The sequence below is a fragment of the Rhinatrema bivittatum genome, chromosome 4 (assembly GCF_901001135.1).
Source record: "Rhinatrema bivittatum chromosome 4, aRhiBiv1.1, whole genome shotgun sequence".
Lineage (NCBI taxonomy): Eukaryota > Metazoa > Chordata > Amphibia > Gymnophiona > Rhinatrematidae > Rhinatrema > Rhinatrema bivittatum.
Window position 1 is genome coordinate 147,319,065 of NC_042618.1, and position 17,380 is coordinate 147,336,444.

A 17,380-nucleotide genomic window follows, 5' to 3' on the forward strand; every position below is an offset into this window, starting at 1 on the left:
TTGTATCATCTGCAAATTTGATCAACTCACTCATCGTACTCTTTCTAGATCATTTATAAATATATTAAAAAGCGCCGGTCCTAGTACAGATCACTGAGGCACTCCATTATTTACATCTATCCACTGAAAAAACTGACCATTTAATCCTACTCTGTTTCCTATCTTTTAACCAGTTTACAATCCACAAAAGTGCATTGTCTCCTATCCCATGACTTTTTAATTTTCTCATGTGGGACTTTGTGTTTGGCAATCTGAAAATCCAAATACACTACACCCTCTTCAAAAAACTGTAGCAGATTTGTAATGCAAAACTTCTCTTGGGTAAATCCATGCTGGCTGTGTCCCATGAAATCATGTCTATTCTAAAGAACAAAATCACAGAAAATAGACAGTTCACAATTTTTCTCAGCACTGAAGTCAGCCTTACTGATCTATAATTTCCTGGATCACCCCTGAAGCCCTCTTTAAATATTGGGGTTATAGTAGCCACCTTCCAGTCTTCACGTACAATGGATGATTTTAATGATGGGTTATAAATTACTAGTAATAGATTTTAAATTTTATTTTGGAGTTTTTATAACCCTGGGGTGTATGTCATTTGGTCCAGGCTATGTGCTACTCTTCAGTTTGTCAATCTAGGCTACTACATTTTCCAGTTTTACTGTGATTTGGTTCAGTTCATCTGAATCACCCTTTATTTTAAAACTCATATACTGCAAATTAAAATTTCTAAGCAGTTTAACAAATCATTTTTAAAAAACATAAAGACATTGACATAGTCAGTACATAAGAAAATAACTATTATAACAATTTCCATCTACCTTCAGTTTATAGTTCACGCTCCAGAATTTTGTGGTTGATTGCTCCCTGCTTGCTACATATTATCGGGGAATGCTTGAGAGAACAAGAAGGATTTTAATAGCTTCCTGAATTTTAACATAGGATTCCTCCTTCAGACTGCGGGGCAAGGAATTCCATAAAACAGGATCTTGGACATAGACGAATCTAGAGAAAGGCTTTTCTAAGTGAATAATTCTTGGTGAAGGACTGTTCAAAAGGAATTGACTAGCTGATCTAAGCGTACATGATGGATAGTACAGTTTTAAAGCTGTGGGGTGAGACGCTACTCAACCCTTTAAATACTAGCATTAAGATTTTAAAGGAAATTCTCCACTTGGTGGGAAGTAAGTGGATGCCCTTCAAAACAGGTGAAATATAACTGGGACAATGGTTTGTGAGCATTACTCTTGAAAACCATTTCTGGAATAGGTATCTCCCCAACATCTTTAATTTATAAACACCAAAGCAGAGAATTAATTTAGTCTTTCTGTTATGGCCTCCTTATCCCTAAGTTCCCCTATAACCTCTCGATCATCTGACAATCAAGTCAATTTCCTCACAGGCTTCCTGCTTCGGATATACCTTGTTTAAAAATTATTGTTATGACTTTTTGCCTCTATGGCCAACTTCTTTTCAAATTCCATCTTGGCCTGTCTTTTTTACTTTTAACTTGCTAATGCTTATGCTTTTTCCTGTTTTCTTCAGATGGATCTTTCTTCCAATTTTCGAAGGAAGATCTTTTGGCTAAAATACCTCTTTCACTTCGCCTTTTAACCAAGCTGGCAATAATTTGGCCTTCCTTCTACCTTTTTTAATGTGTGGAATACATCTGGACTGTGCTTCTAAGATGGTATTTTTAAACAGTGTCCATGTCTGTTGTACACTCTTAACCTTGGTAGCTGCATCTTTCAGTTTTTTTCTAACTATCTTCCTCATTTTATCAAAGTCTCTCTTTTGAAATTTTAGTGTTAGTGCTGTAGATTTACTTATTTTCTGTTGATAAGCAGGCTGAATTAGTCATGCTGTCTTGAGTGATGTCATCTGACAATGCATGAAGCAGATCCTTATCAAACAGAGCTTTGATGCTCTGCTTATGTGCAGCAGTTCCCATGTGATTGACTGGTTCAAAGTCTCTTCAGTTACTTTTTTTTCCCACACCAAGGCATGGATGTGTAGAGATCCTTCTCTCCTCAGATTTAAACATTTTTTTTGCTGCCTAGAGATCCCCAGAACAGCACTTTTAAGTGCTCTTCATGTTGAAAAAAGCTCTGGGCTTCAAATACTGCCAGTGTGGACATATTATGTCTGCCACAGATGGGCATAATTATTGTTATACCTGTTTAGGCCCAGACCATGACCAGGCTGTGTGCTATAATTGTGGCCGCATGTCACCACAGGCCCATCTGCAAAGGGCCCAGAAGATTGCCTGGCTGTAGGACAAAGAGGTCTTCTTGTCAGCTTTGGGCAGTTATGCATCCTCTCCTCTGTGATCCACCCAGTTTTCCCCAGGTCTAAAGACTCAACACCATGGGAAATGGTGACACGCATCCATAGGCCTACAGGAGCTTTAGAATCGAAATTGAAGCATCCTAAACCTCCTGAAGCTGGACCTCTCCTAACTAATAGTAGCAGAGTCAGAGATGCACAAAAAGTTGAAAATTTCATCAACTGTATCATCCATGTCTCAAACTAAAGCTGCATTGAAATCCACAATGCAACCTCGATGCAACGCTTATGCATCTCCTCAATGCTTAACAGCCGCCGAAGAAAATATTGACTCTGGCCAATCCCACGTTGTACTGCGCACATCTGGCTGCATCGAGTGATACATCTACCCACACGCAAACCAAAGCATATGATGTAACATGCTGTCAGATCTGCTTCAACAAGTAAGGACGTGACACACAGAAAAGCAAAGCTATAGGGCAAGATGACCAAATGTCCTCCTTTGTCTATTCCCTAAAAATGTCCTACAACTCCAGAAACTACAAGGCCCTTTGACTCGACAAAGACAAGAGAGGCTCAAGAAAGGGTGTTGCCCCACAGAGACATCCTAATTGATGTAGATCCTGTTCTGCACACCTTTTCAGAGAGGCCCTGGTTGTCTCAGACAAGACCATACTCTGTTATCTCTTTCAGCTCATTCCAAAGTGGCATGAGCGTATACTCCAACTTGTCTTTAGAGTCATTATGAAAACAGAGACAATCTCATTGCCAAGAAGCACTCTTTCTGAGAGACAAATCTCTATGGGAAGAACCTTTTAGAATTTGTTCCAAATCTTCCTCCAGCTTCAGATATCAAACTAGCAGCTATTCCATTGCCTAGAACCTACTGGCAAACCTGTCAGTTCTCTACCTCGTCAGACCACACTGGAGAAAAAGGGCCTCCCCTTATCTCTGGGTTCCAGATCCACACAGGCAATGGAACAAATTTCTTTTATCAGAAGTCTCTTTACTACATCCCCAAGTGCAGCCTCCGGAGTTACCTCTCAAGGTTCCAGAGCATGAAGAGGCTGAATCACAATCCCAGCACATACCACCCAAGGACAAAAGTCCACGGGATTCTTCATCACAAGATTGCCAGGGCCTATGAACTCCTGTAGAAGAGACCAGTCTGCCTGTTTCTCCTCAGTCAAAGCAATCTCCTGCTCCATCTCCTTGTTTGTCTACAGGGCTACCTTCAGACATCCCTGACAACTCGAACACTCGTCTCCACCAGAAGACCTTACTCAGTCTGTGGAGAAAATGAAACACCTTGAACATAGAAGTGCGTAAGATACTTGATCCATGTGCGGAAATATTTGGTATCTTAAAAATACTAGACAATACCATCAGAACTGAAGCATTACCTTCTCATGCTGTTCTAGATTTAGTCTTGCTGAAGTCCTGGGAGTCCTTGTATTATAGGCTACCGGTGGTTAGGAAGCTGAACTTTAAATTCAGTCTTAAAAAAATCTCTGGGATACGGACTCATGCTTTGGTGATGGTGGAGTCCACCATGAGAATGGCAAAGAAAACAAGGCTCCATTCCAGCATTCCACTAGGGAATGACAACAAGATCTTAGATGACTTTGGTAACAGAAGGTATTCTAAAGTTCTATGCAGACCTCTTGCATTGAACAGCACCAATTTTATTTGGTGTAATATTTGTACGAACGCCTGCCACAACTAAAACCTTTTGTTTTGGTCTGAAACTGGAGAGCAAATAACACCGCAACCGCTCCATGACTTGGAGGAAGGACTAAGACACCTGCTACACTCAGTTTATGAAGTGTTTGAGAACATCACGTACATCTGCAGCTTACATTGCAGCTCGGCACATGGTGTGGTTGAGAGCTAGTGTGATCAGGGAAAGTCATACATGAGAAGCTTGCTGATTTGCCATGCTTGGGTGACAACCTCTTCAGAGACAAGCTCAAGGAAAGTCTCCCATATTAAAGAGCAAAACGTAGTGGTACACTCCTTAACATTACCCTACTGACCAGCCATCCACATTCAAATGGTATTGCTCCCAGTACAAGAAACCATGTACCAACGAAAACTGTACAAGCAATACCAACAGTACCACCTTCTGGCTTACCAGCACCCTTGGATACAGCCACAACAGACACAACTAAGAAGGCCATCCACAAGACCATAGGTATCAAAGAAGAAACAAAATTTACCTTAAGGAAGATGGAGCCCCGCTCTCCTGTGGTGATACCTAAGGATCCCTCCCCCAGTTGAGAATTCCTGAGGTTGATTTCCGATATCCCTCAGAGGTGTTCCTTGGTCCGGTAGCAGGTTCCCGGCGTGGACTTGGCTCCCAGTGTAGCTGAAAGGCAGTGGTTGAAGAAACGAGCGGGGCGGTGAAGGTAATTCCCTCTCTTTGCAGTTGGAGACCGTCCAACACACGATCGGTAAGCGCCGACACAAAGTAAGAAAAAATCTTTAAATTCAGGTCTCCAGAACTTGGATTGCCGTTCCGAATCCGTCCCCGGCGAGGGTTAGAAGGGAGCACCGATCAGGTTGAGCAGCCTTGGTTGGGCTAGGCCCCGATCCGGTACAAGGGTCCACACACGTGGAGACCCTTGGAGCCGCCATCTTATGTGCGGGGATTGTCTGCGCCATCTTCCCTTCTCGACCAGTGCGCGCGGGGCAGGCCGGACGGCTGATGAGCTTAACTTGCATGAGTCCAATACAGACGCACGCATAGCTGCGTGCACAGCGGCGCGCACAACTGAGCGCACCCGGGCGCATATTTACACGCACAGCTGCATTTACAACTGCACACACACACAAACACATAGAGATAATGGCACCGGCACCCAAGAAGGCCAGAAGGCACTCTCTTTGCACAGCCTGCAACATAAGAACCGCGCAGCTTGAATTGGAGTCCTGCCTGTGTCAACATTGCGAAGAAGCCCATGGGGAACCAAAGCCTGGCCCCTTACTGTTGGGAGATGGTACCGGAACTACTGACGATAGCTCCCAGGAGCTTCCCCACATGAGGGCACCTCTGGAGCCCCTACTCTGACTCCCCCTGGGGTTAACATGGACCCCAGGACCTTCTCCTATTTGGAATTTTTCCTAGGGCTGCAAGCCTTCGTTCAGGCGCTGTCAGCCCCAGCTGTGCCCCAGACTCAACCCCTACCGGAAGCACAAGTTCCTCCCAGCTCAGATGCCTCGAGACATGCCTCGCCTAACCAAGAACTTCCCTAACAGGGACCCAGACACCTCAGATGATGAGTGACTCCCTGGAAGAAGGAGAAATCCCTCGAGGAATGGAACCATACCGAACCATGCTTCGCTGCTTCCACAAGGACGAATTACCAGCCCTTGTTTCCCATACTCTGAAGACGCTAGGTATTCCTGGCATGGATCCTATGGTAGAACCAAAGAACCACCCCATCTTGGTGTCCCTTCATAAGGCCTCATGCTACTTTCCAATGATGGAAGCCATCCAGGAACTGATTGAGCTGGAATGGGATGCCCCGGAGACCAGCTTCAAAAGGGGTTGGGCCTTGGAAGCCCTATATCCTCTAGAACCAGCATCCAAGGAACGCCTGCATTTCCCGAACGTGGACACTATGATCTGTGCCGTCTCAAAACGAACAACGATTCCGGTTGAGGGAGGGGCTGCATTGAAGGACACTCAGGACAGACAATTGGAATCTATCCTTAAGCAGGCCTTCGACGCAACATCAGTGACACTGCAGATTGCTTCTTGCTGCGCACTGGTGGCACGTTCCTGCTTGCTGCTCTCGAGAGATGCAAATAACTCGAATGTATACCAGTGAGACGATGGAACCTGCAGCAGCCTTCCTTAGGGACGCAAGGTCAGACCTAGTGCGCACCTCAGCCAGGGGCGTTGCCTCTGTAGTGGCAGCCAGAAGACAACTATGGCTATGGAATTGGTCTGCGGACGCGACATCTAAAGCGAACCTCATAAGAATTTATTTATTTAAAAAATTTTCTATACCATCACAACTGTTTACATTTCGGCACGAAATAGGTTGGTTTGGTTTCTAAGATATCCATGGTGTGCCAATAGTTTACGGTTACATAGATCAGTAATATACTCTAAATGAGAGATGGGTTGGGGTTACCCTTTAAAGGATCTCTTATGTTCGGAAGCGAATTGGAGAAGTTAGCCAGCAAATGGGGCGAATCCCCAGTGCCTCGGCTACTGGAAGATAGGAGTACAAGATCTCAGCATCCCTCACCCAAAGGAACCAAGGGCAGAGGATCACAGCGCTTTAGATCCTACAGGAACTCGCAATTTCAGGCACTTTGTCCCTCCGGAAGGTCCCAGCCTTTTCGGAGGAGCAGGCCTGGGGGCAGGCTCCAGCTGTGCTCCACAATGAGAATGGGCCGACCCATTCACAGGAAGAGGATATAGGGGGTTGACTTACCCTCTTCTACCAAAGATGGGTCAAGATAACGTCAGACAAATGGGTTCTAAACATCATTCGAGAAGGTTACTCTGGAGTTCCGCAGCATCCCTAGAGACAAACTTATGATGTCACCCTGCCACTCCCAATCCAAGAGACTGGCAGTAGAAACCACTCTAACAAGACTACTCAGTCTGAAGGCAATAACTCTGGTTCCCACACCCCAACAAAATACAGGGCGCTATTCTATCTATTTTATCGTTCCCAAGAAGGGAAGGATCATTCCGGCCCATCTTGGATCTCAAGAACGTCAACGGTCATCTGCGGGTTCTATACTTCCGCATAGAAACTCTTCGCTCCGTAATAATGGCAGTACAACCGGGAGAGTTTCTAACCTCCCTGGACCTTTCCAAAGCCTACCTTCACATCCATCAGGATCACCTGTGCTTTGTGATACTGGGTCACCATTACCAGTTCCGAGCACTACCCTTCGGTCTATCAACCACCCCCAGTACCTTCACCAAAATCATGGTGATCGTGGTGGCAACACTGAGGACGGAAGGGATTTTGGTACACCCTTACCTGGACGATTGGCTAATCAGGGCAAAGTATGTGGAAGAGAGCCGGCAGGTGACCAGCAGAGTCTAGAGCCTACTGCAGAAACTTGGTTGGGTTGTGGACATGGGCAAGAGCAGTCTGCAGCCCTCTCAGTCACTAGATTACCTGGGGGCCCGTTTCGACACCAAACAGAACAAAGTCTTCCTCCCTCCTCCGAGGAGAAGGAAACTGATGGAACAATTATGATGATTGATGACCAATGCACGCCCCAAGGTATGGAACTATCTTAAAGTCCTTGGCCTAATAGCATCAACCCTGGAGGTCGTCCCTTGAGCAAGGACCCATATGCGACTGCTCCAGCGCTCCTTACTGTCACGATGGAACCCACTGTCCCAGGACTATTCAATTCGCCTCCAACTACCAGCAGAGGTACATTCTCAGCTCCAGTGGTGGCTACAGGAAGACCACCTAAGCAGAGGAGCAAGCCTATCCCCAATTGGTGTATATCTCGCTCTGTCGATCCTTTCACTTGTTCACCTGAACAATTGCTTAACTATTTATACCTTATTTACCAAATAGGACTCCAGACTTCATCAGTTCATTTAAATGCTATTGCAGCATATCACAGCCAAGACAAAGGGCTATCCATCTTGATGCACCCTATCACCTAATGTTTTATGAGGGGCCTGCTTCATTTGCATCCTCCAGTACGAAAACCTCTGGTTCCTTGGGACATTAATATTGTCCTGAAAGCTCTCATGTACATATTGTATATAGGCTATATGCCATTTCTATATACCCACATCTAATATTTAATTTTAATTTTATTCATATGTTACAATGTTCCTTATATTTATTGTTTAATCAACTGTTCTCTTGTTACAATGTAAAATAGGGCAGTTCCGGCTCTATTCAACCTGTTTTCTGGAAACCGATGTGATATCTCGATCGAATGTCGGTATACAAAAGAAATAAATAAATAAATAAAATGTCGGGCCCATTTGAGCTGTTGGAAACGGCATCACTAAAATATCTAACATGGAAAGGGCTGGCATGTCCCAATATGCCAACTAGGTAGTCGCCTAGGGTGCCAGCCATTAGGGGATGCAAGCGGAGCCCATCCCACTCATACTGGGAGTGGCAGAGATTGGCGGGCCACAAGCAGCACCCATCCTGCTCGCGGCTGAGAAGCAGAGACTGGCAGGCCGTGAATGGAGTGGGTATTTCAAAGTCTCCTACAACAACAAATCATCCAACGCCATCCCTCTCGAAACAGGAGTGCCACAAGGATCGGCTCTTTCACCAATACTATTCAATATCTACCTTATACCTTTATGCCATCTCCTATCAAGCCTAGGCATCACGTACTACATGTACGCTGATGACATACAAATCCTCATTCCAATAATTTCCTCCATTGAAGATGCAATGTCAAGTGCAGCCTCACACCTTGAAGCAATCCGAAACATGCTAATTAAAACTATGTTTAAATATGAGCAAAACTGAATGTATCCTAATCGCAAGAAAAAACTCTGGATCAAAAACCACACCACCCTTCCAAATCGATAACATCCACATTCAAATTAAAGACAACGTAAAAGACCTAGGCATATTGCTAGGCAATGAACTAAACTACAAAAAACACATTACTACTAGAACAAAAGAGGGCTTTCATAAACTACAAGTAATTTAAACACTTAAAACCGCTGCTTCAACCCCATGATTTCAAAACCATCCTACAAGCCCTCATCTTTACCAGTTTGGACTATTGCAACTCTCTTCTGATTGGTTTACCTAAAACATCTTTAAAACCCTTGCAGTTACTTCAAAATGCTGCTGCCAGAGTCCTGACGGGTAAAAGAAAATATAACCACATAACCCCCGTTCTCAACAATTTACAATGGCTACCAATAGAGAAAAGAATAGCATTCAAAGTTCTCACAATTCTTCACAAAGCAATTTACAAAGCAGACTACACAGCCCTGGACAACATTATACATATTCATAGATCACTTCGCACAACAAGTAAACTCCAATTAATCCCATCTCTTCCACATGCTAAACTGTCCTCCACTAGAAACAGAGCCATTTCCATCATCGGCCCGAAGTTATGGAATTCGTTACCTCATCACCTGACCACTCAAGAAAACATAAAATCTTTTAAAAAAGACCTTAAAACCTGGCTACTCAACCAAACTCTCTAAGACAACACTCTCAATGTCTATAAAGGATAAATCAACAGATCTATCCTTTGTGTGTTCCTCCATCTGACACACAATCTCCCTACAATTACTAACTTTCTTTCTAACTACCAGAATCATTCCCATTTTGTTCTACAGCAGATATCCCCTACATGATTTGAATTCAGATTTTTTTACATATTTTATTGTATATCTTAATCAGTTATATGCTATTGTTCTATACCAGTGTTTACAGTTTTGCTGTTAAATTACTTTAAATGTATGAGGTTGTTGTAACTGTAAACCGGAGTGAAGGCAACTCTGCTATACCTCGGTGTATAAAATATGCTAAATAAATAAATTAGAACATTGTAGTAGACTTCGGAATGAAGTAGAAACGGCCCCACTGGTGAAGCATTGGCGTGAATATAAACATACAGTAGAGGATCTCCGTTTTTTTGTGATTCAAGAAATAAAGAACAGACAAGGGGGTAATTTGAACAAAACATTGTTGAGAGTGGAGCAGAGATGGATTTTCTCTTTAGGAACTCTATTGCCGAATGGATTAAATGATAGAATTGACTTGGTCGCGTGCCTTTGATCATTTTGGATGTGCGGTTGGTTTCAGAAATAAGTATGTATAAGGTGAGAAAACATTGTCCTCTTAAAGGATTGGTTTTGAGATAGGTTAATGAATGGAGTGGCCCTTTTAAATCATCGCGGGCAGTAGAAAAAGGTGTGGCTATAGTGTGGACTGTTTTGATTGGTGATGAGGGATTTAAAAGGAGGCAGAAGGGAAGGAGTTGATTTATCCCTTTGACTCACTTGATGGCGGCGTTTGAACGCTACGGAGGTAGTGGCGTGTTTTAGAATTGGTAAGGTAAGTTTCCTTCGATTTTCAGCATATATAAATTTTTTCTCCTGTGTGGAGAAAGTATGGGAGGGAATTTCCCTGAGTTTGTAGAGGAATTTGGGAATTGTTGTTGTGATTTGATTTGCTATAGGTAATATGCAAAGGAAGTTCACACCGGATTGCAAGAACCGCGGTTTTTGTGGGAGCTTATTTGAGACGTGCTGAAGAGTAAGAGTCAGGGAACGTATCTGTTTGTACGTCAATTTTTCTTGGACGTACTGGTAAAATATGTGAAAATGCTGTTGAAAGAATAACTTTTTGTGTGTAGAGTTTGTTGGAGAATATACTTTCACTTAAAAAAAAAGTTACTCGTTGTAGATGAAACCTGCATGGGAATATTACATTAATGAACATGCAGCAGGAAATTCTTTAAAGTTCTCCTGAAGAAGCCTGTGAAAAGGCGAAACATGTTGAGAGGATGAAGAGGAATTGAAGGAATTTCGTTTTGAGAATGAGAGAATATTTGAGAAATAGAATTTTTCTCTGCTTGTGAACAGAATTATTTTGAAGATCTGTATTGTAATGAGAATCTCTATTTACATGTAAAAAATTCGTTCTGAGAGCAAGAGAAAATTTGAGCAATTTTAATGTTTGGGAGTCGTCATGGAGAATGTGTGTAAGTGATATGAATGGTGTGTGATTATGGGTTGGGATTTTTAGATGGGTATTCCTTGGGGTAATGTGAAATTTTGAACATAAAGTCCTTTAGAAATTTCTCTTTTTGATATTAATAAAGATTGTAACATTATATATGTCACTATATGTTGATTGGATCAGTTTTCAGCATCTGACAGTTCAGTTGGTCAAGTGGGTTTGAGCTCCAGAGGAGACAGGTAGAGACTACAACCTAGGTGGATGGTTATAAAAAAAAAAAAACAAAACAAAAAACAAAAAAATTTCACAGCAACCCTTAGCTTGGGACTCCCCAGGACAGCATGGCTAATTCAACTTGCTTATCGATGGGGGGAGGGGAAAAAAGCAAGTTTGCTTACCGTAGATAGGATAAGTTAGCCATGCGTACCCCCCTGCCTACCTGGTCAGTCTCTACCTTTTTGTCTGACACAGTCCGTCAGTTGCACAGTAACTGCCACGCATGAGCAGAGTATCAAAGTTCTGTTTGTTACTTTGAGAAGGCTCTGCATCATGCACAATCGATGATGTCACCCGAGATAGCATGGCTAAGTCATCCTGCTATATAAGGAAAACAGTTTACAATAAGCGAACTTGCTTTTAGCCCTCTACCAGTCATTAATTTAAATTTGATCATTATGATCACTATTACCAAGTGACACCACTACTGTTCCACTAAAAATTAGATCTAAAATGGCTCTTTCTCTTGTTGGTTTCTGAACCAATTGCTCAATGAAGCAGCCATTTATTTCATCTAGCAACTACCTCTCTAGCATTTTGTGATATTAGATTTGCCCAGTCAGTATTGGGGTAATTGAAATCTCCCACTATTACTGCATTGCTAGATTAGCTTCCCTTATTTCTCTTAACTTTTTATTGTCCATCTTAACACTTTTTGGCCGGGTGGACAGTAGTATTTCTATCACTATACTTTTCCTCCAACACACATGGGATTTCTGCCCATAAAGATTCTACTGTGCATTTAGTCTCTTGCAGGATCTTTGTCCTGTTGGACTCCAAACCATCCCAAACATAAATCGCCACCCTGCCTCGAGTTGATCCACCCTTTCATTGTGGTGTAATTTGTACCCATTGGTTTTCTTCCTTCCACCAGGTCTCTAAGATGCCAGTTATGTCTACCTGTTCATTCAGTGCAGTATACTTTAACTCTCCCATCTTACTTCTTAGACATCTGGCATTGGCATTCAGACCTTTCAAAATGTTTTTTGTTTTATATTAACCTGCTTTTCAGTTAACAGGGATAATTTGAAATCTTTTAACTTATAGGCATAAGAACTACTTTTGCTTTTATTAAAACCACTCTATTGAGATGCTATAACTCACCGGTTTCGTTAGTCTCCTTTGGAGATACCTCACTCTGAACCATGTGCTGCTGATTGACAGTCTGATTTCCCCCTTGTTCCAGTTTAAAAACTGCTCTATCACCTTTTTAAAGGTTAGTGCCAGCAACCTGGTTCTATCCTGGTTATGGTGGGGCCAAGCCTTTTGGAAAAGACCCCCCCACCCCCCTTCCCCAAAAGGTTGGCTATTTCTTACAAAACTGAATCCTTCTCTGCACCCTCATCCACGCATTGCAATTAACTGTATGTAATAGCTGTGATGATCCTTGGTTCACTTCAGTGCAATGAATTGCTGACCAGAATAATCAAATGTCAGTATCAGTGAGACATTAAGTAGCTCTTGAATGATACCTTGAGCACTTGGACGATCAGTGGCATATATTTTTTATTTTTATTTTTCATATTTAGAAAATTGAACTGTATGTATATTTTATTTGATATACACATTTTACAGCTCTCTTCTCTTTTTATATATTGGAAATCTTTTACTTTAAGGTATGTCCGAGCCTAGCACTTGTACTATACTAAATTTCCTTACAAGCTGCCTGAGCAGTGTATTTTTTGCTTTCTTTAATGCAGTTACACAGAAATGGATCCCGTGATTATTGCCTCAGAAGGGGTTGACAAATTTAAGAGTGAGAATTTTGAGATAATCATTGTGGATACCAGCGGACGTCACAAACAGGAGGATTCTTTGTTTGAAGAAATGCTCCAAGTGGCCAATGCTATAGTAAGTAACTGCTCGAATGGAAACTTATTTTGTTGAAGGATTTTTGTTTCTAATTTAAGGAAATTAGCTAACTGTTAAACTTGTGCGTACAAGAAATCTTCATAGTGCAGCATGCTATGGTGCAGAAAAGACTCCATAGCTGAACTGATGCTGGAGCCTATCTGGAGGGAGGGTGATGGAGTGCTACAGGTACAGTCTTCGATGGTTTGCAAACAGCAGTAAAAGGCTCAGCCTTAGAAATTTCTTTTGCACAGTTCAGTGAATCAGGGCATGGACATTACCTATATGATCACGACAACAGAGGAGAAAGTGAACGATGTTATAGATATTATCCCAGGATGCTAGTCCTCACATATGGGTGACATTGATGGAGCCCTATTGCGGAAAACTTTGTCAAAGTTTCTAGAAACTTTTGACTGGTGCTCTGAGACCACTGAGCATGCCATGATATTCTCAGCCACAGGAGTCTCCCTTCAGTCTTCGTTTTTCCGCGCTGCTGTTGGCATCACGGAGCAGGAGCCTGTGTGAGTTTTCTCACAGTTTGACTAAAAATCTGATTTAAAAAGCATTTATTCTCTCCCATATCAGGGTCTCTCATGTTACCACCGGCTGGTGAGTAAATTTAGTCTCTTTTTTACTCTTTGAGTAAAAAGTTTTTCCTCTCACGTTTTCTCTCTTTCATTGATGGCTGTCGGCGAAAAAATATGGCCACTGGATTTTAAAAATGTCCCAACTGTAATCTGACAATGTCCATTTCAGATCCACACCTCGAGTGTGTCCTTTGTTTAGGTCAAACACACAACGTAACAACCTGTCCCAAGTGTGCCGAAATGACCGCGAAGGGAAGAAAGGCCCGCCAAGAAAAGATGGAGCATTTATTCCATCTACAGCTTCTGCCATCCCCTTCCACATCGACTCAGTCGTCTTTGGCCGGAGTCTCTAAACGTATAATACTGAAAAGGCGTCGTCTGGAAGGCTCAAGAGATCATTCATCGCCGACACCATCGATAGCATCGAAGTCAGCGATGGAACACCTTCCGAAGCCTAGCCATCGGCACTGACACCCATCGATACCAGAGGCGCTTCTCTCTCCGGAGGAATCGACCGCGAAACGGCCTAGACTCCAGGAAACACCGGTGCCTTCGCCGCCGAGGCCTTCACCCCATATCGAAGCACCAATAATCAAACCTCCACAGGGCCCTGTAGAAGGACCATCAACACCTCCACCGCCACCACGTGTAGCTGCTCTGCCCGCACCAGCTATCACTGAGGAATTGACAGATTTCATCCGTCAAATGTTGCTCCAAGCATTGAAGAATCAGCAGACATCAATACCAGTGCCTACACCGATGCCAGTACCACAACCAAAGTCTAGAACGAGGCGATCATAGATACCGGTGCCTGCACCGATGCCGGTACCACAACCAAAGTCTAGTCAGAGGCGACCATAGATACCGGTGCCCGACCCGATAACGTCGATGCCGATGTCACCTGGGGTTCCAGGACATCCGGAGTTCACACTGTTCCAGCTTCTAATGAACAAATTCGATGAAATAGTTGGTGCTCTTCCATCGACTACATCCAAGCCACGAGAAGAAGTCCCTGGACGGATTCCTTCAGATGATCCACAGCCAGGTTCTTCAGGGCTTTCTCGTCCACCAAGGTCTTCTCAAACGTCTCCATATCAAGATGACCTGTATGATACCTGGGATGACAGGCATACAGACACTTCTTCTGAAGGATTTATGTCTGATCCTTTTCCTCCAGAAGACAGACAGAAATCTCCAACAGAGGATTTATCCTTTGCAAATTTTATTCAGGATATATCAGACACCATACAGTTTACTCTGGTAGCTGAAGAGGACACAAGACAGCAAACACTGGAGGTCCTCCAATTCGTGGACCCTCCAAAACAAGTCTTGGCTATACCTGCCCACGAAGTCCTCCTAGACTTACAGCACAGACTCTGGGAGCACCCATGCTCAGTACCATCCATAAATAAGAGAGTGGACACTACTTATTTGGTACAATCTGTCCCTGGCTACCAGACAGCACAACTGCCACATCAATCAGTTGTTGTGGAGTCTGCACAAAAGAAATCTAAACGGATAAGACCTCATTCCTCCACTCCTCCAGGCAAGGATCATAGATTCTTGGATTCCCTGGGCAGAAAAATTTATCAAGGAGCCATGCTAAACACAAGAATTGCATCATATCAGTTATACATGACGCAATATCAGAGAAACCTATGGAAACAGATGCAAGGTTTTTCAAATTCGTTACCGCAGCAATATCAAGAAGCAGCCCAAGTAATCATACACAAAGGACTTGAAGCTGGCAAGCACGAAGTCCGAGCCGCTTATGATAATTTTGAAACTGCCTCCAGAGTAGCGGCTTCTGGTATAAGTGCGTGTCGCTGGGCATGGCTTAAGGCCTCGGACCTCAGGCCTGAGGTCCAAGAAAAATTGGTTGATTTGCCATGTGAGGGTGACTACCTTTTTGGCTCTAAGGTACAGGATGCTGTAGCACAATTAAAGGAACACACAGAAACCCTGCGTCAACTGTCATCAGTTCCACAGGACTCTGCTACATCATCTCGCCAACCTCCAAGGAAGGAATCTCGACTATCCTTCTACAGACAGAGGCGTTATTACCCTCCAGCATCAAGAGGCAGATCTTCTAGGCCGCAGCAAAGATCTCAGCCCAGACAACCTAGCGCTGCTAGGCCTCAACCTCCGCCGCAGACGGGACCGGCTGCAGGCTTTTGAGGCCATCCTCGGAGACCAAAGCCATCTCTACAACCCTCAACCAGATCACCCGGTAGGAGGCAGAGTATCCTCCTTTTACAACAATTGGGTACAAATAACAGACCAATGGGTACTTGCAATAATATCTCGAGGGTACCAACTCAATTTTCTCTCAACTCCAAGAGATTCTCCTCCAAGATCTCTTACACTAAGTGAAAATCACATAATCGATCTACAAGTAGAATTATCCACCCTTCTGAGAGCCAGAGCTGTAGAGCTGGTGCCCCGGACTCAGCAGGGCAGAGGATTCTATTCCCGTTATTTCCTCATTCCAAAGAAAACCGGAGGCCTGCAACCCATCCTAGACCTCAGAAATCTCAACAAATTTCAGAAGAAAGAAAGGTTCAGGATGTTTCTCTAGGCACCATGCTTCCACTTCTTCAAACAGGAGATTGGCTTTGTTCTCAAGACGCTTATGCTCACATTCCATTATTCCCTCCTCATCGCAAGTATCTGCGCTTCATGGTGGGTAATCAACATTTCCAGTACAGAGTACTACCATTCGGACTTGCATCAGCTCCCAGAGTATTCACAAAATGTCTGGCAGTTATAGCAGCACACTTACACAAAGAAAGTGTCCATGTCTTTCCTTTTCTAGGCGACTGGCTCATCAGAAGTCAATCTCAACAATGAGCTCTGGCTTCCCTCAGTCGGACTATTACTCTACTTCACACCATGGGTTTTCTCATCAATTACCAAAAGTCCCATCTCATTCCATCTCACCATACTTTCAAAAGCTTTTCTACCCGAGGATTGGGCAGATACACTTTCCCTATTGGCATACTCGCTACACTCAAAGAAACAAGCAACAGCTCATCAGTTTCTAACCTTACTAGGCCACAAGGAATCCACAGTTCATGTCACTCCAATGGCAAGGCTAGCCATGAGGGTAACCCAATGGACTTTAAGATCACAATGGATCCAAGCCATTCAGCCACTGTCCTCTCCAATTCAAGTGACCCACCAGTTAAGGTCATCTCTACTTTGGTGGGCGAACAAGGACAACTTGCGCAAGGGCCTGCCCTTCCAACAACCAGTCCCACAGATAACATTAACTACAGATGCATCCACCTTAGTTTGGGGAGCTCACATAAACAATCTCCAAACCCAGGGTACTTGGACAAAACTCGAAGCAACATTTCAAATCAATTTCCTGGAACTTTGAGCTATACGTTATGCGCTGCATGCGTTCAAGGACTGCCTTGGACACAAAACTGTTCTGATCCAAACGGACAACACAGTAGCCATGTGGTACATCAACAAACAGGGAGGTACGGGCTCGTATCTCCTTTGTCAAGAAGCCGCTCAGATTTGGAACTGGGCCCTAACACACTCAATGTTTCTCCGGGCCACTTATCTAGCGGGCATCCACAATGTAGTGGCAGATCGTCTGTCGTGAGAAGAGTGGTCCCTGGATCCCTTAGTAGCGACCAGGATCTTTCAACGTTGGGGGCAACCAACAGTAGACCTCTTTGCATCACATCTGAA

At 43.6% G+C, this 17,380-nt stretch overlaps 1 protein-coding gene across 1 annotated transcript in view; it reads left to right on the forward strand.

The window, feature by feature from the left end:
• The window catches only part of SRP54 (signal recognition particle 54), a 141,061-nt gene that overhangs the window by 46,397 nt on the left and 77,284 nt on the right, over positions 1 to 17,380 (forward strand). Inside the window, exon 8 of the mRNA XM_029598953.1 lies at positions 12,935 to 13,085. Coding sequence (XP_029454813.1) covers positions 12,935 to 13,085 — 151 coding nt within the window. The remainder of the gene's footprint in view (positions 1 to 12,934; positions 13,086 to 17,380) is intronic.